The sequence below is a fragment of the Simochromis diagramma genome, unplaced genomic scaffold, assembly GCF_900408965.1.
Source record: "Simochromis diagramma unplaced genomic scaffold, fSimDia1.1 OVJJ01000107.1, whole genome shotgun sequence".
NCBI lineage: Eukaryota > Metazoa > Chordata > Actinopteri > Cichliformes > Cichlidae > Simochromis > Simochromis diagramma.
In genome coordinates, this window is record NW_024387209.1 from 8173613 (window position 1) to 8199174 (window position 25562).

Sequence of the window (25562 nt, forward strand, 5' to 3'; positions counted from 1 at the left end):
TTCAGGCTTCACGGTGGCAAATTTCACCCCATTGTCCTTGGAAACTTGGAAAAGATTCACACTATGAAGGAAAAAGCTGGCATGACTACATATAACAAATCTTGAGTGTCCGTTTTTAAAAAATAAATTAAATAACAAAATCAAAAATAATGCTTTAAAATATATGAACAAAGTGTAATATTGATCGTAATTAAATCACTCAGATGCTGCCAGTAAACTTTCAATAAAGCCCTGTCCACATATAAGGCTATTTAAAATTTCATTCAGAGCTCGGTTGCTTGGGTTACACGAAGACCCTAACATATTGTCCATCCCTATCAGTCAGCAGTATCCTTGGATCTCATTGGTATCCATTTAAGTAGCTCACCTCAAAAATGAGAGAAGTTGAACTCTGGATTCGCCCTTGTTGTGTCACTTGAAGACGCACAATATTGCCGTTTTTCTACCAATGCATTGTTAGCACAGTTCCAGTGTTATCCCTACTGGTTTAAGAACCACTTGCTTCATGGTGTTCCCAGTGGACACCTTATAGATGAAAGTGCTCCAGTGCTGATCCCAAGCCCAGGAGCTTCCATAGCGAGTAAAAGTGTTCTATGACCACTTTTACCTTAGTTTTTGTGTTTCTCCACTTGAACAGTCCCCGCTAACATGCTGTCGCTGATGGAAAACAAATTCAAATTCAAATTTTATTTGTCACGTACACAGTCATACACAGATATGTAGTGAAATGCTTGGACAACTGCTCGTGACCTAAAGAAAACAAAAAAGGAAAGGCTATGAATAAGATAGGAAATAAATATGAAAAATTAAAAAGGGTAAATTTAACTAGGAAGGAATAAAATATAAATTAAGGTTAAAAATGAAATAACTGTACAACACAAATTAGAATGAAGGGTAAATTTAACTGGGAAAGAATAAGATAAAATATATAAATTAAAGTTGAAAATAAAATAACTGTACAACAAAATACACAATATAGAACTATATAAGAATGTATGAAGAAATATAAATAAATATATATATACACACACACACAATAAAAGCAGCTGTACAAGTATTAACCGGAAATGAAGAATGTAGAAATGAAGAATGTTGAATGAAGAAATGAACAAAAACAACAAGTTTTTGTTCCGGCACGTCAACACAAATAGACTGCTGACACTTTGGCTTCAGATACTGAACCGAGCGTAGCGTAGCATAGCAGATGTTACACCCTTATTATGCACTCTAAGCCCTTAAGGTTCGATATTCAGATTGACAGTGTAAAGAATGAATGGAAAGCACCACAGATTTGGTCAAAAAACAGTTGGTCTCGCAGCTGGAGCAACATTATTATCATTTTAGCCATTTTCAAAAAAGATAAAGTCAAAACATGAGTTGTTTAAGCTTCTCTTTGCCATAAACGGCAAGATAGCGGGTAGATTGGTGTTTGGTCTCACAAATCAACCTTATCTCAAACTTGGGAGCCATATTTTTTTTTTTTACTCTCTTCTGGGCTTTATTTATCCAACTGGAGTGCACAAGTATGCAGCAATGTTTGCTCTGTGCTGAACGCTTGTTTTATTAAGACTTCCTTGTAATGAAGTTGCTTATCAGGCCGCCTGCACTCACTGGAAACCATCCCATGCTTGATAGAAACTGCATTTTCCAAGCACCGCGACGTGACGTCCACGGGGGATCAGCGCTAGCACAGCTAATGCAGTCGCACCAGAAGTGGCTAATGAGCTAACCTTCCGCTTTACCTCGGCGTACCTCTCCATCATTAGCGCCTTCAGCTCCCATGAGAGGCCAGTGAGGCGAGTGGTGCATTCATCCCCATCTAGGAAGCAGAGAAATAATAGAAAGCAGGCGCCATACAGTGAACACTTAAACTGCTAAAGGGCTGATTGGAGTGGATAAGTGTAGCAAAACACCACCAGGGATTTTGCTGCCATTTGTATTTAGACGCATGCGTAACATCATAGGTTATTCGAGGATAGGATCTTTCAGGGAAAGCATCAACTCGCCTTCCTTATCTGTCACTGCCTTCAGGGAATCTGCGGTTGGAAAATTTGGTCTTCCCACCTTTATTTATTTATTTTTTTGGTTGGTTTTTGGTTCATCATTCTTCGCCGGTCAAAGAAAACAAATTTCCTTTCCTTTTTTTTTTTTTTTTTTTTTTTTTTTTTTTAATTTTCCCCTCAACCTCCAGATGTGGCTTGGAACCCAACTGCAACCAAACAACAACCTAAAGGCATGATGGGATGTCTGAAGGGAGTTTTGCTTTTGCTGTGTTTTATGCAAATGTATAATGGCTGTGACAGGAAAACCAGGCTTTTCAACAACTCTTTGTCACGCATAATCCCCACTGCAGATGTGAATGTTTTGCTGAAGGGTGTCTTGGCAGGAGTTTGTGTTTTCAGGGGGAAGGAAAAAAAAGTTGTTAATTTGGCCGGCTCAAGCATCGACATTTACCAATCTTGTTTACCTTAATTTGGCACGATCGCTGCAGTCGAGTAGGTTTTTTTTTTTATTATCTTGAAAAGGAGTGAAATGCACACAGATACAAACCTAGAAAGTTTTAAATGTGTTTATTTGTGGGAGGAGTAGGAGAGTTGGGAGGGAAAATGAAGACCACATAAACCACACGTCAGATGAGGTAATCTTCCCCGTGGCGTTATTTCTGCTATAATGCACGTTAGGGCAAATTCCTTTTTCCCCCCCTGTACAGTCACATATCCGTGACTTTATTCCACTGTAGTTTTTTTTCCTTTGCATCATTACACATTAGCATAGTGCATACTTATTTTTCCTGTGCTTGTGTTATTTTTTTTGGGGGGGGGGTTAAGGCTGAAAGGCAGTACGCAGTGTACATCTTGGCATTTTCTCTGAAGTAGGCTAAATGTTCCATTTTCTTGTCAAAGCAACCTTTGAGAACAAACTGAGGTCAGGATAAAGTAAAAGAGCTGCAGCAGTTCGCAGGAAACTAAATTCTGATGTTTGTGTTAATTGCTGTTGGAAGCAGCCACCAGACTCCATTGACAAAAACGGCAATTTTACTCCTAAAGACACATTTACAATAACGACTGTTTCTCTGGGTAAGCTGGGATAGTTTGGTTTCTTTGAAGTGGTTTTGTACAGAAACGCCTGTGGTTCATGGTTGAAAGTAAAAAAAAAAAAAAATTTTAAGAAATTCAGGTGTGTGCTGTTTTTAGGTCATTTTCTCTGTTTTACTTTTCCACGGGAAGCTGAAACCATTTTATTGCTCTCTGGGCTCCATTAACAAAAGTAGTAATTTTACTATTAAGAACACAGGAGTCGATGGTTTACCGCTGCCTGTTTTCCTTGCACCATGGAATGATTAGAACAGTTTTAAAAGCCTAATTTGAAAGTGAACCCAACGCTAAATGAATAGCAGTGGACAGGCAACCATAGGCAAAATAAAAAAGGATATAGTTCTTTGTTATACTAACTGTCTGGTGCTGGAGGAACGGCACTGGACAACAAAGTTGACTTCACATGCACTGTCTCAAGCCTTTTCTCCCAGTTGTGCAGCTTTTGCACCATCACGGCAAGGCCGAAGACATAACTGTACCATCATGTCATCGAATCAGAGACTCACAGATAGATGTTGCAACAATTTGAAAACATTGTTATTGTTGTTACAGTGGTCATCTACCAATCAGCAGACTTGTGTTTAGATTTCCATGTATGTCAAAGTATCCTTAAGCAAGATACTGACCCTCGAGTTGCCTGGGATGCATCTGTCAGAGTGTGAGTGTGTGAATGTTAAAATATATGTTCTTGTATAAATGAGTGTGTGAATGGATGGATGAGGAGTGGAGTGGGGGCCATAAATGGAAACAATAGCCCACTCTACAGAATAAATGCCTTATGTAACACAACATCAAACTAACATCCTCTAAGTCATGGAAACGTATTGATGTATCTTAAAGTCATTTATTGTTGGACTGTGCAGCTGGAGAATTGCTTTATATAATCCAACACCAGCTTACACTGTATTGCCAAAAGTATTCACTTATCCATCCACATCAGTAGCTCCCAGAAGCTCAATGAATTGCAGCATGGTACCGTGATAGGATGCCACATGTGAAAAAAGTCCAGTCATGAAATTTCCTCATTACTAGATGTTCCACAGGCCACTATTAGTGGTATAACAAAGCAACTCAGCCACAAAGTGGTAGGCCATGTAAAATCACAGAGCGGGGTCAGCAGGTGTTCTGGTCGCCAACTCGATCACTGCAGATCTCCAAATTCATGCAGCCTTCAGATTACCTTAGAACCGGTGCGTAGAGAGGAATGTGTTTCCATGGCCGAGCAGCTGCAGCCTTACATCATCAAGCACAGCGCAACGCATCGGATGCAGTGGTGTAAAGCATGCTGCCACTGGACTGTAGAGCAGTGGAGACACATTCTCTCGAGTGATCAATCACACTTCTCCGTCCGACATTCCAATGGACGGGTTCAGGTTTGGCGGTTGCCAGGGGAACGGTACTAAACGATATTGACTGCTTTGTGCAAAGTGTAAAGTTTGTTGGAGGGGGGATTGTGGTGTGGGGTTGTTTTTCAGCAGTTGGGCTCGGCCTCTTAGTTTCAGTGAAAGCAACTCATGCACTAATGCTTCAGCATACCAAGACATTTTAGACAATTTCATGCTCCCAACTTTGTGGGAACAGTTTGAGGATGGCCCCTTCCTGCTCCAACATGACTGCACACCAGTGCACAAAGCAAGGTCCATAAAGACATGGATGAGCAAGTTTGGTGTCGAAGAACTTGACTGGCCTGCACAGAGTCCTGACCTCAACCAGGTAGAACACCTTTGAGATGAATTAGAGTGGAGACTGTGAGCCAGGACTTCTCACCCAACAATGTCTGACCTCACAAATGCACTTCTGGAAGAGCGGTCAAGGATTCTTATAAGCACCCTCCTAAACCTTGTCTTTGTGGAAAGCCTTCCCAAAAGAATTGAATTGTACTTCTATGTAACTCATGGACATGCATTAAAATTGATTGCCGTAAAAGTTGCTGGTAACATTAGCTACCATATAAAAAAATACAGTTGTTTAGGGTTTTTTTTTTTGTTTGTTTTGTTTTGAGAACCAATTATTTCAGCTTTGCTCATTCAGCAGCCCCAACTATCTTTCTCCTCTCACTCCCTCTTTACTTGAGCCATTTCCTCTCAATCACGCAGACAGCACTTCACAGTTGCACCTGTTGCTGTGAAATAGTTTGGGGCTTCATGGGAAATGGATTTGACGAGAGAGAAAATGCTGTCGGTGCTGGTAAGAGGCAGCGTGACCTCGCCTGCCAGTAAAGTAGCCATTCTCCTCTCACTTCCATCTGCAGCTGTTAATGTCGTTGAAAAGAGACCTGCAACGCCTCTGGGGGACCCGGCTGGCATTAACTGGCTTTACTTAAGCAGCCATTTTATTGAAAAATACATGATATTTCTAAAGTTAACCTCCATTACGCAAGCTAAGCTCTAATTTCTGAAAGCTACTGTGACTGCAGACACGGTCAGGACTCTTCTCCTCTGCGACGTGATTTCACTGGCAGAGGAGAGCGGATAATGATCCCATAAATTGGAACATTATTTTCTATTTGTCCGCTTTTTTCTTAAATTACAGTGTGCTTTTGAGACATTAAAAGCAGCAATAAACAAAAGGCAATTAGGTCAAGAGCGCAAATCCTACAAGGGTGGAACAATTTAACAAAAACAAAAAACAGACAATTAAGAGTGAATTAAACAGGTATAAAGAGATAAATAACAAATCCTGTTTGTTAAAAAATGTCCAGCTAACAGCCTCTACTTTAGTGGCTTTTCTCACTCTTCATCCGAAAGGCCACAAATCTCACTAATTGCACAGTTAGCAGCAACAAAAAAATAAGCCATTTATCATTTGTATATCTGCTGAATGTTGACTCCAGAGTTGGATACCAGTGCCTCATTTTAATAGCTTTAATTGACTTATATAAACAGACTGCGGTAGCTCAGAGCCTTTTGACAGCGCACACCATTTCCATGTCTTTGAAATTGTATTTATCTGTTGTATTGTGGTCTGACAAAGATTTCCATCAATATGAATCCTATATATAAAAGCTTACAAGATTACCAATTGGTTGAGGCAACACTGATTGCCTCAAGGTGCTTTACATTTTAAGGTGGAGACCCTCCAATAACACAGAGAAAACCCCAACAATCAGATGACCCCCTTTGAACAAGCACCTGGCAACAGTGGGAATGAAAAACTCCTTTTTAACAGGAAGAAACCATCAGCAAACCCAGGCTCAGGGAGGGGCAGCTATCTGCCATGACTGGCTGGGGGTGAGGAGGGGGACAGGACAAAGACACACTGTGGAAGAGAGCTAAAGCTTAATAATGACTAATGATTAAATGCAGAGTGGTGTATAAGCGCACACATACAACCTGATTAATAGACTTGCGAATGTTGTACCATGGAAACCTGGCTTTGTACAATCAGCGTCAAGTACTGTAGTACAAAGCAGCAGTATGGAGGCCTTGACACCCCTAATTTCTTTATATTTTGCTAGGAAAATACGAAATGGGTGCAAGCACATATGCAAAGATACAGGGAAATAGAGCATATAAGGCATATACACCTCTGCAAATATATTTGCAATCAGTGGCTGTTGGGTAACTCTAGCAAAGATTTTTGTTTTTTTGCTACATCTCGACAGCAAATAGCAGCAAGCTGGCTGTGGAAGGTAGAATTCAACAGAAATGCGTAAAACGAAAAGGAGATTTAGCATAAAGGAGCTCAGAAACTCTTTCGGTTTCATTTCATGGCTTAAAAACTGAATGGACAAATTTAGAGGACTAAGAGTCAAAATTTCTTTATTTCACTTTGTAGCAGCACAAACCAAATAATGGGGGAAGTAATCTTTGTTTCCTGTGTGTCTGGGCTTTAGCTTACAGCGCCAGGAAGCAGGCAAACAGCGGCTGACTATCCTCAGACTTGTCAGCAGTCTAAACTGGACTAAGTCTCTGACAGGTGATGAGAGGCAGCGGCAGCAATGCTAAACTGACAAGCTGTCATGCAGTTATTTCCCTGGATATCAGTTTGCTGCCTGCAGGCTTCATCCGCAGGAAATCAGAGTCCCTTTTATTTTGGCGGGGAGAGAAGTCGATCGTCCCTGCTCTGCTTTTGTTTGTGGACAGGAACTTTTGTGTTTTTGTTCCTCCAGTAACTGCCTTTTTTATTTTTATTTTTTAAAGCTTTTATTTTTCATTGGTGTATTGATTCAGAGGCATTCTGGGAGTCTACATAGAAAAGTACCAGAGAAGTGAATTTTTATTATTGAGAAATGTTTTATGACTTCACTTCATTTTATATGTGGAGGCTGTAAAGAAATGTCCTTCCACCAGTTATTGATACACAGCTAAATTATCTTCTTTGTCAGTGACAAGAAGGAGAGCAACTCTTACACCTCGCAGCCACAGCGGTTGTAAATTTCCTCATTCAAAAGTTTCTTTCATGAGTGTTTGAGACTTCACCTGACAACATGTTTGATAGAGTAATTTATCTTCCCCTGCAAGAGTCAACAATGCTCTCCTTCAAATTAAAAGGAAAGAAATTAAAGAATAACCTCTTTGTCCTCTCCAGGCGCCATCCTGGGACGCTCAGAGACGCAGGAGTGCGCCTACTACAACTCCAGCTGGGAGAAGGAGCGGACTAACCGCAGCGGCATCGAACCCTGCTATGGCGAGAAAGACAAGAGGCGGCACTGTTTCGCCACATGGAAAAATGTCTCCGGGACTGTGGAGATTGTCAAGCAGGGATGCTGGTTGGATGATGTCAACTGCTATGACAGGTAAGCAGGAAACATTTACGGGGGGGTAAAAAAGCATTTTAAAGATATGCTGACCAAATATGTGAGTTTTACTGCTTTGGTGTGGTCAGCTGTGTGTTAAACTGCCATTTATTGTGGCTGGATGTGGCTTTAGTTGAAAGGTTGAACATCAAACAACCAATCAACCTTCAATCATCATCCAACCTGCCAATTATTCTCTCTCCCTATCCACCCACCAACCAATCGACAACACTACCTACCTAACTACCCAACCAGCTAGCCACCCAATCATTGACTCTATCAGTCAAACAAATTACCCTCCTACCAGGCAATCGACCAGACCCCCTACCCACCAACCCACTCTCCATACCAACAAATTATTCCAATAGTTACCTGCCCACTGCCACCCTGGCTTCCTACCTATCAACTAACCACCACATGTAATTACCACTACACCTGTCTATCCGCCCACTTACCTTCTTACATTGCTACCTATGTAGCTTTTCAACCATCACACCTGCCTACCCACTGAATCAACCTATCTATGACACTTGTGTATCCACCTGCCTCCCTCCTTTGTTTCCTTATTATTTTGGTTATTATTTTAATATTCATTGCTCTTAACTCCAGCTTCCGGTTTTCCTGCCTAATATCTGTCTAACATGAGAAATTAAAGAGGGGGAAAAAAAGCAAAATTTGGGGGTTGTTTTATCTGATAAAATTGAAGTAGGTCACATGACTTTGGTTTAATATTGGAAAAAAAAAACAAAAAAAACAACCATCTAACTTCCCATTTTGGTTTCAGATAACAGTCTGGCTGAAGTAACAGTCCTCTAGGTTTCCAGTGCAAAAAGGAAACAAAGAAAATTATTTTTGTTTATTTATTTTTATTATAATTTTTCTTTGATTACCACATGCATAGCATATTACTGGGAAAGCGGAGTGTGTCTTAGTAGGTACTGTGGACTAAATGACCTGCTATAGTCATAGTATAAGCACACAGCAAGAATCATTGATGGGCATGTAGGGCAAATTAGGATTATTTTGAACTGCAAATCATGCATAGCTACTCTAATAGGGTCCAAGAATAAAAATATGGATGTTAGCAGAATAGTCCCACTTTAAGATTTACATTGTTCAAACTGCAGTGGTTTCCTAATAACCTTCCCTCGCCTGTCTAAAATTTAAATAAAATACAGGACACTGTATAAAAAACACTGAGTATATACAATAAAGTGGCTTTATAAATAGCGGGCAGAATAGCTCATGAAGTCCAGTTAAAGTAAATAAACTGTAGTTTGATTACATTTCTGTGTATTTACATTTGGGTTTTCGCATCCAGCAGACTCCCTTTAACCTTAAAAACATAAGAAATCTCAGCTGATGATTTTAAGGGAACTTTCTGCTGTCACTAGAAGGTTGCATGGTATAAAATAGTAGTTAAATTCCCATCAGTAAGTAACAGAATACGGGAAATATCAAACTTTAACCAGACATGCGTGCGCTCTAAGAGGGCGAGCTTTTAATGGTGGCAGGGGTTGTTGCTGAGAAGCTGCCCATTAATTTCTGCACTGCCTCTGAATCAGGACAAAAGCAGCAGCCTCAACTCTAAATACATTTAAAATCACCTTGAGCATAATTTGTGTCCCTGTGTGAGATTCCACATCCAAATGGCTGCATTTTAATTACCACGGGCGAGGGAGCCTGAACCACAGCGTGAATTATGCGTCCACATCCAGGACGGTAAACAGATGATGATGATAATAAGAGATTATTATAGTTTGTCCCAGAGTAAAGCATCACCCTGGCCGCGGATACCGGTTTGAGCCAGTTCTGTTTTCCTTTTTGATTCCCGAACGATAAAGTTGTTGTCGGATGTGTAGCCCGCACAGTTCGGGGTACCTCTGCTCAGACGGCGCCGCCTCACCTCCCTGGAGTGTCCAGAGCAAATCGAGGGCGGCTGCCACTTCCTTTGGCTTTTATCTGATGGCTGCGTGAGTGTGAGAAGAGAGAGCAAGCGCGATTGTCGGCGTCCATGTGTGCGTCTGTTCGCATGTGTAGGAGTTATTTTATAAATGTTTTGTTTCATGTCCTCTGTTGCAGCAGCGAGGGAATGGAAAGCGGTGTTTGTTTGTTGTGTGTGTTTTCTTTTTTTCTTTTTTTTTGCGTAACGTCTCCTGGAGTGAGTGCATGTTCAAAATAGCTCCCATGTCCTTTTGCAGTGCATGGAGAGGATTGAGTGTTTCTGATTTCCACCTCTGTGTCCTCTGCAGTAACGAGTGTGTGGAGAGGAAGGAGAGTCCCGATGTTTTCTTCTGCTGCTGTGAAGGCAACATGTGCAACGAGAGGTTCCTGTACGCCCCTGAAGCGCCCCCGCAGAGCGACCCGCACCATTCGACCGCCTACAGTATGTACAGTCCAGCACGCTCACTGAAAATGACGACTTCTCAGCGGGCGCAAACGCTTTCTTTTAGTCAGAGCTGCAGTTTGTTTGCTAGGCTTGAGCTTAATGCTTTAATATATGTTTAATGAGTTCCTGGAAAGTTGTAAGTTCATGCTATATGCTATTAATCTTTTCTGAGTTACAGGCACTCGAACTGCACAAGGGTTGGTCCATATTTGGCACTGAGCATCAGCCAGAGCTCTTTTCAATGCTTGTTGCTTTTACACACTTCACTGAACTTTAGAGGGGAGCATCCAGTTGCTGTGTTCAGTGCACTGTCCTCATCTGCCGGTGTACACTCAGATCTTGCTTTGATCCTGAGATATTTTTTTTTAGGTTTATGAAAAATGTATTCAGGGCTTGATCCCTGCAATAGGTCCAAACTATTATATACAACATGCGGACATCAATACTTCTCATTATTAGTAATGATGTCTTAATATCCATTATCCATATTGCGGTTGAGATGCCTCTTTGGTTCATCAGTCAGGTGCTCTCCGGTAAGGCGCCACTTGACTTTGCTTTTTTGATTTGAGTGTAGTGATGTGAACATCCTCTATTTTTGTAAAACAACATAAATAGGATGTTCAGTGTTTCTCACACTGTGGGACCAGGAGGAAAATATGGAGTAAAATTAAGTGGAATGTTAGCAATTGGCTGGGTCTTTTTGGAGTGAAAAATCATATTAAGAGTTTTAACTCATTTCAATTAAAGTCGACTTGGAACTTTTTTAAAAATGTCACTGAATGCGAGGCAGTCACACAGGCGTAGAGATCAGGCTGTGACTCCCTGGCAACCTCTGGTCACTGAGGTAAAATGTGTATTCCTCCACCAGTTGCCGAGTGGTTGCTGGAGTTTGTTGGTAATCATTACCATGAAATCGATTGTTTTAGTGAATCATCCTATTTGCAATCTTTTGCTTCCTTTGGCTAATAGCAGATCGCTATGATCGCCTATAGTTTGCATGAAAGATCGCCAATTTGTCTCCAACCTCTTGCTGAGCAATAATGAAACTTCAAAATACAAAAGTGCAATGGAAACAGAACACATAAAAGTGCCTTACTACTTACTGTTTTAACTGGTGCAACTTTTACTTTGAGGTCAGCAGATCCCAGCTTCACCACCACTCTGCAAGCAGTTGGCGAGTGTTTGCAGACAAGTCGCCATCTTCTGTGCAAACAACATATGACCACCTGCTGCAATCGCAAGGTGGTTAGTGGAGCAGCACCAAGACCAAGTAAAATTGTGTCTGAAAGATGCTGCATAAATAAACTTGGAGAAAAAACAAGGGACCAAATGGCGACAAGCAGACTCCCGCAAACAACTCACCAACTTGCCAGGGAATCTCTAGCAAATGGTTGTTACTGGGGATCATTGACTGGTCTCATAGTCGAGCACAAACATACGAGCGTACTGAGTAATTTGTTATTTTTTAGCAACCTGTGGTGGTGGTCGCCAGCTGATCTCTACGCCTGAGTCAGTGGGGCATTGGAAACACTCAGGCCAACCAAAATGTGGTGATTCACCTTACAATAGCTCTGTTAGTGTGTTTCTCCATTCTTTATGTATAATATTTGACTATATTAGAAATGTCTTTTGCCCCAGAAGGAATTTTGGCTAGAGAATGAACCTGGTATCAAAATGTAGATAAGAAAGAGTTCTTTCATATACTGTAACTTGTTTTGAGCAGCCACCTGTCTCCCATGGTGATATATGACCCTTTGAAGTTCACCCAAAATACACTTTTTGAAGTTTTCTCCAGTGAAAAATCAGAAAACAGATCAAACATCCAGGATACCAGTCCTTTTTTCCGTTCTCTCCATGTCACAGATATTATATCAGTGCAGTTTTGCTATCAAAGCTGTGAATATATTCCGTTATATCAACTAATCAGCTAATCTCTGATAGAATACCCCTAAGTGTTTCGAGGGCCTATGAATTTATAAGTATTCATACTATCGAGGTAAAATATTTCGTGAAAAAGATTAAAGTTATAATACACACATATTAACTGATTGTGAGGTGCTCACGGCTTGGTTTGATTGGTTTTATATTAAAACCCCAACTTATCAACTTCGTACCTCAGTACTTGTTTGGGAGGTTATTTCTAAAGTTATTCCTATCAACTTTGTTTCTATAGCATGGCTCATGAATAAAAAATATACCTTAAGCAAACAATCAGAAGCACATACAAGTTATTTCTACAATCTGGAGACATCCGGGCTTTTATTTTGAAAGCCTGACCTTGCACAAAGGGTGTGATGTAAGAAATTATGGAGGGCTGCCATCAACTGAGCTTCCTTCCAGGTGTTCAGGGCTGGAATGATGATTAAAAAGTGAATACAGGTTTGAGGGAGGCATGTCTGGGCTTTGTGTGGTTCTCACCTGCACTAAATGAAGCATCAGGAAAAATATTTAAGCGAATATGTGAATCATTTATTTGTAATGAAGTGGAAATATTGCAAAAGATTTCATATCAGTATTTATTCATGGTTCTGAATATCCACTGAGCTTAGTAACTGATATATTATAGAACAATATAAGATCAATGCATCCCTAAGAACATGATTCAGACTCCTTTTTTAGCCCATTTCAATGCAATGGAATTTATTTTAAGAAACAAAAATGTTAAAAAAACAATGTGTTTATCTCCTTGAATAGGAATGGAAATGAGACATTAAACTAGCTTACAAGTCCAGACAGCCTCATAATGTGGGTTAAATGGTGAATGTAAATGCAGCAATGCTGATGATATCAGCGTTAAGTGTAGTGGCTCTGCACAGTAATGAATGTGAAAAAAAATTGAGCGAAGCATGAGATCAAGTAGGAAATGAAGACTGACCACAGCTGGGCCAGATCTGCTGACCTCAGTGCCAGTCCACATCAGCTCACAGCTCAGCTGACGCATCTATTGGACAGCGTCATCTTTTAACTCGGCTTTAGTCTGCTTTCATTTGCTGCTGCCACTGCCCCTGCAAGCTACTTGGCAAACCCACCTCTGCCCATCACCACCTTTCATGCTGTATTCGGCTAAAATCATTCCAAATCTGTCAACTATCCTGTGAGGGAGTCACGCTGCCGATCTTAGTGGAACTATGCACCAATTGCCATTTTCTTCTCGATAATGACACTCTGAATTAACTGAACATCGGGGCTGCTACGATTCGTCGCCATAATCGATGAAACGGATAATAAAAATTTGTCGATGCAGAATGTTTATTGACAACATGTCATATTCTAAAACCACATAAGTGTGTTTTATAACCAAAATAAAATTCAAACAGCCCTCTTCCCCACCTCTGCTGCTGCACTTATATTTCCATCAGGTATGCTAAAGCACAGGACGAACTACCTGCAGCATGTGTCAAAAAGTGTCCTCAGACGTCACCAAGCCCCGGGCAGACAACCCACTCATTTTTATTTCACAGGAAAAACATCTTTCTTTCTTCTTCATGGTTTTTTTTTTTTTTTTTTTTTTTTTAAACTTCCATTGGGTTCTCCACCTACTGATACCAGCCTGACCCTCACCTTTAAGGCCAGCAGCCTTGTGAGTAATGAAGCTCATCCTTTGGGGTCCAGGCCGGGTCACAGCTAAATCCAAATAATCTATTAGTAGAGAAGCTAGCAGACAAAACGGCTACCGATGGAAATCAGAACAGAAATTTGTATGTTTTCCTGTTATTCTTGGCCATTTTGTCAACAAACATGTTTAACGTGAGTAAATTCAACCCTGCTTCAATAATAAAATGAATGGAAATGATTTCAGACCTCAGACATCTTTTAAACGCAAGAGAAATCTTTAATTTAGGACTGGCAGCAAATTAATCAAACTTTATTTGTATAGCGTCTTTCATGCAGGTTAGTAAAGTTCACAGTCCTTCACTGTAAAGCAGGAAATTAGACAAAACTGGGGGTTATGTGCTATTATGGGTAATTTAATATAAGTTAAAAAGACACGCGATCAAAGGAATAAATTAATCAATTAGGAGTACAGTATTTATAAGTATATAAATAAAATGAATGAAAAGGATGTACTTATCCCTGAATTTAGTATAACAGGAGGTTAAAGCACATTCAGGTACCGGTGATTAATGCTTCACCAACCAGTGGTGGTTCTGGTGTCCTTGCGCTCATCAGTTTGCAGCTGAAGTGTCTGGCAGGCCCGTCTGTCTCACCCTTTAAATCTGACTTTGTGAAACCTGCAGACTTCCTGTAGAGGAACAACTTTCCACAACCTCCCGACAAACACCCTCAGGGTCCCACAATGCAGCTGGTGCAGTCCTGTCGGCACCTACCCCCTCCCTCACGCCTTTCTTCACTTCCCTGCTCTCAGAGGGCGGCAGCGGCGGGTCGGCGTCCGAGCGTCGGCGTTTTGACAGCGCTGCCGAATCAGACGGCCGCTTTGTGACGGGAGGACAGGCTGAGCGAGCAGGCGTCACCCTGCGCCTCCTGCAGGGGTCGGGCACAGTTCAGAGCTGTTATTTTTGGCAGGCGGATTACGTTATGTCACGAGATGGATTTGCTAATCCTGCTGTGCGTGCGTGTGTGTGTTTGTGTGCGCTTATGTGCGCTGATATGATCTCTAAGCACGGTGGCTGTAAGCAGGGTTAGAGCTGCATTTAGAGATGGAGGCCCAGCGTGAGGCCAGCTCGGAAGGCTGTGTACTCTTGTCTTTGTTTGGCTGATCCTGGAGCAGTTTCTTCTGAGAGTTTCAGTCACTGTGGGCTCGTTTCTCTCTGCAATATAAAGTCCTGCACTCTTGTGGAAAGAGAAAAACCAGAGCTTCAAGGGGAAAGAAGTCAGAAATGTCTTTTGTGAAGTATAGCACAATTAAAAATACTGAAATATAAAATATAATACAGAAACCGATGATACCAGTGTAGGAGAGGAAAAACCTTCACATGTTAAATCATTAAATGTTTAGAACCTCTATAAATCAGGCATTCTTCATGCCGCTCTGCAAATTGACTTCATGGAGATATTTTCTGTGTATGATCAGGAAGACTGCCCCACACTCCTTTCTGTGGCCGTTACCACATTTGTAACCAAGAGGATGTTGGCGGTGTTTTTGTTGTTGTGGCTGGTTTAGGATCCAACAAGCTTGACATGACTCTGTGCTTTGTGATAGGCGCTTCAATGGAAGGGAGGTCTATCTGAATTGGAGGATCTGATATTATCACCAATCAGAATAAACGTAATCGTAGATTAAATAAATCATTATGACGATCTCCTGAAGTTCAAACTGAGCATCAGAATGGGGAAGGATGATTTAAGTGACTATGTGCTGTAATGTGGGATATTTTCATGGAACTCTTTGGACCCCTTAGTACCAACAGAGCATCATTTAAACACCACAAACCTACCTGAGTGTTGTTCCTGACCATGTCTATCCCTTTATGTCTACTGTCTACCATCTTCTGATGGGTAATACACCATGTCACAAAGCTCAGATCATCTCAAACTGGTTTCTTGAACATGAGATTGAGTTCACTGTACTCCCAACGGCCTCCACAGTCACCAGATCTCAATCCAGTTAGAGCACATTTAAGATGTGGTGGAACAGCAGATTCTTATCGTCCATGTGCAGTCAACAAATCTGCAGCAACTGTGTCATGCTGTCACATCACAATCTCTAAACATTGTTTCCAGCTTCTTGTTAAGTATGTACCATGAAGAATTGAAACAGCATTGAAGGCAAAATTGGGTCAACCTGCAATAAAAAGCCTCAGGTGAAAGTATAATTGTCATTTTTTATTAGGTGGGAGGCAGGCAACATGATGGGGTCTTTAACATCTCATATGCTTTTCAAGCACTGTGAATAGAAGTTAGATGTTATTATCATGAATAAAAAAGGATGCAATGCTTTTATGAGGTGTTTTGGGTGCTTAAATGCTAGAAATGGGTCATTAAAACTTCACTGGTAGGTGGTTGCTAAGCAACATGATGATTTTATAATATCTGGTATAGATAAGAACCTTCGGGGGCCTGAGATGTACACGTGTGGCAAGTTTGGTTGCTCAATCCCTGATGGTGTATGAGTTGTGAGAGATTCGGTGTTCTTGCATGTCCACCCTTTGAGGCATATCGAGAACTATCAGTTCCAACAGGTTGCAAATAAGTTGAGCAATTCTGTATTATTTTAACGCTCGGGCACGGTTTATCTTACTGCCAGGAACCTGATGAAGACCACAAGTCGAGACATGTCAGCGAATCAGTGAAGTTGTTCTTTACACACAAAGTGCTGCTGGTGTTTTAACATATTCAGATCTGTCGTGCTCTCCCTGCACTTTGAAAGTAGGTGAGGTTGTGGCAGAAAGCACCACTTTGTCTCTCCTTCAAGTACTCCACTTGTAGACGGAGCCTGTCGTATACAGCGTTAACAGAAACTCACTGATTTTGGAGTTGTACAGGGCACCGCACACCTTAAATTCATCGCACGTTCAATTCAACAATGACAGAACCCTCAGTTTTGCCCTGTTGTCATTTGTCTGTTATTTATTTTTTATTTATTCACGATTGTACTGTCCAATTTAAACAACTTAGCAATAGCCAATTTACCAACTCCTATATTCTTTCTATTTATTTCATATGCTGCCGTGAGAGTTCGGTTGAACAAAAATGCACCGTGGCGATCTATTATCATGGCTCCTCACTTCAGCTGAAGTTTGTTTGTCTAGTCGTGCGCATTGGTCATTTTTGTAGCACTATTAAAAGAGACGTGTTGAGCAATGAAGTCTTTCTAATATTTCTGCCTCTGTTACACACGGAAGCCTAATTTAGTTGGCTTTTCCTTATGGGACCCTTGGGTTACGCGTAGTTTAAATCCCACTGGGTATTTTGAACATCTAATGCTCGTTTTTACAGCTTGAAATATTAAAAACAAAACCCCAAAAGGTACTAATCTAGCGAAAGAAAGCATGTCCTTTGCATTCCACCTGGAGATTTGTGCTTCAGAAGGTTGAGTGTCGATATTTCACAGCTTTCGTTACATAGGCAGTATAAAAGGTGGACATAAGCACCATGATTTCAGACACTGGTTCAATCACGAAGCTTTAAGATGAGTGTTTCATTGTTACCATCTTGGTGTTGAACATACCAGATAATCCTCCTTTCTAATTCTAATTATGACTATGATTTGTAAAAGTTACCTATATCATTTATTCGCTATGACCTGAAAATGGTGATCGAGTCCATGAGCTCATGAACAATGTGGTTACAAAGCGAGGGAGCTCAGGCTGACTTATATAATGTCTGTTTCTCCTCTCACAGCCACCTCCAACCCGTTCTCCCAGAAGCCCCAGCTCTTCAGCACCCTGCTTTACTCACTGGTTCCCATCATAGGCCTGGCCGCGGTCGTCCTCTTCTCCTTCTGGATGTGGAGGCACCACAAACTGGCGTACCCAGCTGCCCTCGTCCCCACACATGTAAGTCCCACCAGAGTCCAGCCCATCACTGCTTTAATCCCGGTTTGTCTCTCTGTCTTCACGTTTGCTCGTCGCTGTCGTCTGATTTCAGAGGTCACCTGTCAGTCACACAGCGTGGCGAGGCTGCGGTGTCCTCTTTCTTCAAAGTTGCTTGCTGATGCAGTTAGTTTCTCTTTCTGTCTGTTCAGCCTCGGTGACCATCAGGTCTGACTTCCATCTGTTAATTGCAAACAAAGGGGAAATGTAAAACCAGTCAGTTCCTGCGTGTCAGAGGATTCGTCCTCTGATACCTGAAAGTTCAGTTAAATTTATTACAAGAGACGTCCGTATGTGCTCTGAGGTTAATATTTATTTCTGACATGACTTCATCAGTTGCTCGCTTTTAAAAAGGTTGTGCATTATTTGAAGTTTGCAGTCAGGTGCAGCGTGCACACTGCCTTCTCTGTTTAACCAACCTTCAGCTTCACCACTGTTCCACTTCCATCAGTGGGCTTCAACAGCCTTGGCCTCTCCTGCCCTGCGCAGCCGAGGGACGGAGCGATGGTCAGCCAGAGCTGACACGCTGTGCTGAGAGTTTACGTCTGGATAATTGCTTTTACAATTTCTTATTTCAGTCCTGTTTAGAAGGATGAGAGGAGCCCTGGTTCTGTCTTTTTCTTTTTCCTGCAGGTCTCTTTTCAGAGCAAACTCATCTCAGACTCGCTTTTAATTCACCACATGAGGAGTCAGGAGATGAGCCGAACTGTATTGTTGAGAGTGTGTCAGACAGGCTTTTAATCACACACAAGTGCGATTAGTCTGATCAAAAAATACCTGTGCCCTTTTTTGGGGGGTTATTTACAATTAGCCCTGTTCCATATCAGATTATCCCTAGTGAAATTGTCACACTGCAATGTCATTGCTATAGCAATGGTTTACGTTACTTAGTGGACAAAACAATGAAATGAGCCCAGGCATGTCTGAGGAAGAGACTGTGTCACCTTGCGAAGATGATTTAATACCTGGAAACAGAAATACTTCGACAAACTCGATCAACACACATTACTGTGCAAAATATGCACAAAAACGAAAACAAAACTATTTTTAATTCAGTTCAATTTTATTAATGTAGCGCTAAATGACAACAACAGTCACCTCAGGGTTCTTTACATTGTAAGGTAAAGACCTTAAATAATATGTTTCACCACTTGAGTCTATAAAAGACATCAAGTACACAGTTGGTGATGTGCGAGCCAAATGTAAACAAGTAAGTCCACCGAGCAAGTGACAGGAAGCGGAAAATGGGTGGGTGTAAGGTACAGATGCAGTTATCTGATGGAAAGGCAGGGCTTTAAACAACTCCACTTAGCCAACTGATGTGTCCATGTCCACCCCAGCAATAAGTATCAATAGAAGGCGGGGCGTCCTTAAAAATTAACGGGCTAAAATTTACATTTAAATTTAATCACATTAAATGTTAATTAAACACTTAGTTAGGCTAATGGCAGCTGTGCTAGTTGCTAGCGTTAGCGTTTTCTACGTCAAAATAAAATAAAACACTAAAATATTTGTTAGCCTGAGAGCTATAAAAGAGGGGAAAAGCTGTTACTGTTATTGTGGATTTTAAAGGCAGTTGAGCCACTACCTCTTGTTATTTGTTTAACTTCATTTAAGTGTCTTTTTATACCACATTTGCTTATATTTTGGTTTTCGCATTTTCTTTTGCTAAGTACCGCTAAGTGTACTGACACAATGTCCCGCACAGTGATTACTCTGTTAAGCTATACGTGGCCGAAGGACAAAGAGCTGGTGAGTTGCAGTCACTTTGAAAGGAGCCCGTGTGCATGGGCGCCCTGGTCATTTTCTTTTGTTACTGTCTCATTTAGCAATTAATGAACTGCTGAGTGCTGACCCTCAGACACCCTCAGACCATCAGTTATTAATGCGAGCAATTCTGCAGAGTGTGAGGGCGGCGGAGGCACAGTTACCATGGATTACTTTGGTGCTGAAGGAATATGAGCAATTAATAACAACAATAACTAACACAGGTGACAAGCTTACGGCCACATAGCGCTCAACGAGTCTATGATGCTAGCAGATCATACATGTGTGACAGTTTTTGGGCGCTTCCCTTTGGAATTCTTTCCTGAAATGCTTTAAAACCACACAAAGGATGAAAGTAGAGGGAAATATTTATCATGCTGAGCATGAAATGAAATCACACCCAACACCATCTCCAGTAAGAGCCACAAAAAGATATTTTTAAACAAGATGTCTCCAAATCTGACTCATCTAATCCGCTTCGGGTTTTCTTACAGGCTCCCATGGTTCAGTTTTTGGTTTATTTTTATTTTTTATCACTTTATTGTCATTCAGAATGTAAACTAATTAGTGGACATGAGAACAAAATTTCGGTGCATTTATTAACCATTCGGACTGTACAATATAAATTAAGCTAAAGGTATAAATCTAGCAGTGTTAACAGTAAGGAAAACTGCACAAGATCTTAGGAAATATATTTCACAGCACTAATAGCAGAATAAAAACCAGTCTACATTCACTATTTCAGGCCTGCAACTGCACTGCCCTAAATAAACAGTCATGATGTTAGTTGTATAGTCACTGATATGAATGATGAGCGGAGATTTCAGAGGGTTGCAGGAAGTATACCAGGAGTTTTTCCTGAGGATACGTCAACTTAGCTGATTATATGTGATCCATGTGTCTTCAGACGTCGTCCCGCTGTTTCCTCCTCCGCTGATATCTGCTTCTGTTTGATGGATGTTTGTTTAATGTTGGCGCCAACCCGGAACAAGTCGGCGAGTGGTGCGTTGGTGTGCATGTGGCTGTTCTGGGGAGTGTTTGACAGTCACACATGGATCAATGTTGCTGATACAGGTAGTCGCTCCCAGAGGAACAAACAAAGAGACGCAGGCGATTATCTACAAATAAATTCAGAATTTTTTGGTGTACTGGTTACTCCTGCATGCCTCTAGCTAGCTTCAAATGTCACCATTTAATGTACGCCCTAATGAAATACTAAGACGGTAAATGGATACCTTTTCTTAGTCACCACGCTCATCGTGTTTCCTGATTTAACGCTGTCATAAACCTTTCAGACACCCCACAAATTCTCGCTGTTTTAGGACTGAGAATAAAACCATTTCACCAAATTCCTGATTAATTTAGTTTCTGTGATTCGGAGGCTGTTTCAACCCGACAGCAGCAGCGATGTTCTCGGCTGCTCAGCAGCAGGGGAAAAAGAAAACCCATGCACATCTTCCACAGTATGGAAGAGAGGAGTCAGGGGCCTCTGCATTATTGATGAGGCTTTATATAGGCAAACAAAACTAAGCAGAGAGAGACGCTCGCAGCTCTGCCTCCAAGGGTGGTGGTGGTGGTGTTGGCGGTGGGTGGGAGAATGGGGAGTGTGGGGGTGGGAGTGAAGAGAGACATGCAGTTCTCTTAACTTGGCTATTGTATCTGCACGGTGCTAAAGCACGGCAGGAAGAGGATAAAAAAGACAGCAACACAATGCAATCTGGATACAAATGGTGATGGAAAAACAACACTGCTAAGAAGCTTATGAAGCATCTTACCTGGGAGCAGATAAATGAATAAATAAACAACAGAAAACAAAACAAGATCAGCACTGGGGGAAAAAAAGAGTGGATCAGATAACAAAAGATGATACAGAGGGGATTAGAAAAATGCAGCACCTATAAGATTTATAAAATCAGAGGGGAGTGAAATGAAATAAAATAGCCAGGGTGGAACAAATGGAGTCATGCTGCATGTGTGTAACCCTCTGTGTGCGTGCAGGAGTGCATTATTGCATGAATGAGTAGGTGTGCAAGGACAGGAGAGGGGAAGTAAAAGGAGGTCACTCAACTCACAAGGAATGTATTTAAAAGTCAGCTAATATGCATTTCTGGAAGAGGGCGATGAGGTAAACTCCACTCGCCTGCTGCGTGAAGGTGGGTAAAACAAACGGGAGGTGCGCTTGCGGTCCCCCTCTGCAGCCGCTTTTGTGTCCGTTGCTTATTTTGCAATTGATTAAACCTGTTTTTTCAATATAGGAGATGGAGAGGAGAGAGGTGGGTGCAGTGGGGAGAGGAGATATGGAGGGATTTATTTCTGCTGCCTTTTTTCTTTTTCGTATGTGTGTGGTGCTGTTGATGTTTTTCAGTCACACCACGGGCGCCGCTTTAAAAAAATAAAAGCAGAGGTGACTCCGACAATCACTCAAACAGCCTGCAAAGTCATCAAGGACGGCTGCTAGCAATTCAGTTGTTGAAGGGGACAAAAAACCACCACAGACACCCTCTGTTACAACAGAGGTTACTCATTTAGGACGTGCAACACCTGCTCGATGAAGTGAGGCATTTAAAGGTGTCCTGTCTGCTTGTTAAGTGACGACATATCAACCCTGTTTCCGGGTCCACCTGTCTCCCGTGTTTGACGATGAGCCTCTTGTCTTTTAACCTGCTTTCCCTTTTAATTGTAACGAGTCCCACAAAACTGTTGAGGGATCTGTTTCAGAAAAGAATCGCTCACATGGCCCCAACTATGCCGCTACATAGTATCTTTATTTTTCTCGACATATATTTGCGCCTCTCTGAAATTAATCATCCCTGCTATAATGTGTTTACAGTAGCTAACCATAGCTCTGTAGATAGCCACCAGGTAGTAGCTAGTCGTTAGCTAGCCCACTTTCACTAACCCTCCAAACGTCTCTGATATTTCATCTTCTCTTTTATATCCAAAGTTATAGCAGTGCTGTATGTCAGACCATGGTATACCTGCTAATTAAGCGTTATAAATGCTCTTTTTCATAGATTCTTGGAATCCAGAGCAGCCACCCTGGTTATTTTATTGGAGCTCAAAGAATTTGAGTAGTTTCTGCCTCTAAAGGTAGCAAAAACCTGTTGTCTCCTCCGTCTTTAAGCCATCTTTCTTCTAATTGGCTGCCCCTCGCAAATAGCTGGTGGGTGGAGCCTAATTTCCTATATCCGAGATGTCACACAGAGCTAAAAGTTGAAAAACTAACTAAAAGTTTGCATTTCGAGCAGTCTGAAGCCTGAACTTCATTATTTTAAATTTTGGTCATGCTTATTATAAGAATTTGCCTTTGTAAATGGCAGAGAATATGGAAGGCGGCACCGCTTCATCTAACTCTGGAAAGCAAACTTAAAAAGTATGCCAGAAAATTTCCAGTGTTGTATTATCTATGCAAAAGTGGTGCACGGGCGAATGAAAAATTGTCAACATCTTCCTCCAATTCGCAGTTAAAACACTTTGTCAGATTAAATTTGAATAATTTGTTTGGATTTTTTTGAAAGAGACATCCATCAAGTGAAAACTTCTGCCACCTCATTTCATATCAGCTCTCAGCGACTCTGGGAAAATGTAAAAATCAGCAGATGTTTTATTCTTGGTCATGCTCGCATCGACACCCGAGCATAATGCGCTCTTCTTGGTCATTTATTATTAATGTGACAGCAACAAATTGGCCACACCTGTTGCCAGTTGGATTTCAGAGTGTCCTGTGTGTTTGGGAAGTCGTTCTAGTTATTAATCATACCTGTTCGGAGCATTTTCCCCGCTCCCTAACAGCATCCGTGTGCCAGCTACACTGCTTCATCTTGTAAAATGTCAGAGCTCTGCATCACACTGCGCACATTTAATCTGAATCTCTAATTAAAATGAGTAGCAATGCGATTATGTCATAAACAGGCAGCTGCAGTCTGAACAGACAGCCAGAGAGACAAAGACGTATATGTCTTATTAATATCCTCTTGAGTGTTTAAAACCCCTGAATCTGGACCTGAAAATGCTAACAGATCATTAACTGAAGCACTGATTTGTGAAATGAGGACAACAATAAAAAGAATTGCAGAGTCAGGAAGTGTTTTTGGAACAAACGCCCACTCGTGAACTACATATCTTTAAGGGCTTTTTTTCTGTTTGCATTCACACCACCAACAGAAATGTTAACGGCCCATTTGTGCACACTACATCGGTCACTTCGACCACAAGCAGTGATGTCACCACTGCTGAGGGCATGAGGACTCGCTGCAGTAATCTCCTGATAGGTGTCACCACACAGACAAAAACCTCCAGGTTTCTTCTTGTTCAAAGGGAGTTTCTCCTTTCCACTTGAGGACAGCACCTTGAAGTTAATCTTATAAATATAAATGATTTGTGCCAGATTTACCAACATGCATTTGGCTAATATTTTCTCTAGCCTTTGTAAACCCTAGATTTCATACACATGTCAACTATTAAATGGATTCTTTGTCAGTAGGGCTGTGGAATTAATAACAGTTGCGTACAATTATGGCTTTATTGAGATGAAATATTTTTTTCTGCATGCTTTTAGTTTTTTGCAGTAGTGCTATCCTTATGTCTTTTCTCAAAAATGTCATATTCACTTAACAGTGGTGGAGAGGTTTCAGTCAGCTCGACTCAAGATAACAGGAACTGTTCAGATTTTAACAGTAAAGCCACTTCAGCTGGAAATACTTCTTCATCAGTATTTCCAGCTGATCAGACATCTTAAAATCAAAAATGTTGTAAAATTAAGCTGATTATGTTAATTAAAAACAGTCTCAATATGCTTACATAAGTAAAGGTTCCTTGTTGCTCGGGGTTACCTACTCTATAATAGAAGCTAAAAGCCTGTCCCAAAGGCCCTGTGTTGAACATTTAGTACAAGGCAACACCAGTAATCCAAACACAGAAAGGACCAGTTGGAAGAATAGGTCAGTAAAATCTCTGAAGGGATTGTCTCACTATTCAAAGCTTTAAAAGTTCAAATAAAGTCCGAAGCTGACAGAAACCCAGTGAAAAGAATTTGGAAATTGAAAAGAGATGAGTAGCGTTTTGGACTGATGGAAGTTGATTCAGAGACGATTTGTTAAGACTAACAGTAACTGATTGAGAAGAGATGAAAAACATGAGCAGTTTTCTCCAGTTCCAGCTTGGAATTCACAAGAATAGACTTAGCAATGGTCCTTACGTAGATGGGAAAAAATTAGATCCTGACAGGAAGCTGTCCAAGATAACCTCAAGGTTACATGAGCTGGATTTAACAGAGGAACTTGGCAGACCCAAGGCATTATTTGATCTTTGATATGGTGCTATCTGGAACAGTTGTTACGAGTCTCTGTTTTGCTAAAATTTAACTGTAGAGATTAAGCACTTAACTAAGACCTGATGGCAGTCAGGCAGTTATTTAGATCAGCAAGGTCAGAAAGAAAGACCAACCAGATGTCATCCGCAAACAAATGATAAATCAAACATCTGTTTAAGAGCCCTTTTCTGAAAAGGAAGGATTAATAGAGACTGAGAACATTTTGCCCATGAGATGAGATTTAATCCAGTCTAATGCAAGTATTGACAGATGATCTCAGATCAAACAGAACAAGGGAAGTATTGTTACCGGCATCTGAAGGCATTAAAATTAAAGGAATTGAATGTTTTTAAAGGAAGATAAGACCATCAGCAACCAAAACAACAAACCCATTATTTGATGATACACTGACACCAAGTTGAACCTAACCAGAAACTGAAGGGTCAGCGAGAGAGATGTTTTCAGTCAGGATTTGAGTAACAGGAGGCTGTTGCATGGTTACAGAAAACTCTGTCCTGAATATTTCCTTTGTTTTGTGATTTTGTTAAGAATTTCTGCACACTTTTAGCTTTGAACTTGTTCTCTCCTCAGCGAAGGAGCCTTCTAGTCATTTAAAGAAAAACACCATTAGTTTTCTCTGCTAGGTAATGAAACATGCAGTCTTCACAATGCAAAAGTAATTGTTCCCACTTAATGATCGTTATTGGATCCATTATCACGGCTGTGCTCCCTGATTTTACAAGACAAGGCACCAGAAATGAAATATACC

General features: G+C 41.1%; 1 protein-coding gene across 2 annotated transcripts in view; it reads left to right on the top strand.

The window, feature by feature from the left end:
- Positions 1 to 25562, top strand: part of LOC120746060 (activin receptor type-2A) — a 78901-nt gene that overhangs the window by 28453 nt on the left and 24886 nt on the right. For both annotated transcript variants that reach the window (XM_040051269.1, XM_040051270.1), the window contains exons 2-4: positions 7626 to 7833; positions 10086 to 10219; positions 17525 to 17679. In XM_040051269.1, the coding sequence (XP_039907203.1) occupies positions 7626 to 7833; positions 10086 to 10219; positions 17525 to 17679 (497 nt within the window). The remainder of the gene's footprint in view (positions 1 to 7625; positions 7834 to 10085; positions 10220 to 17524; positions 17680 to 25562) is intronic.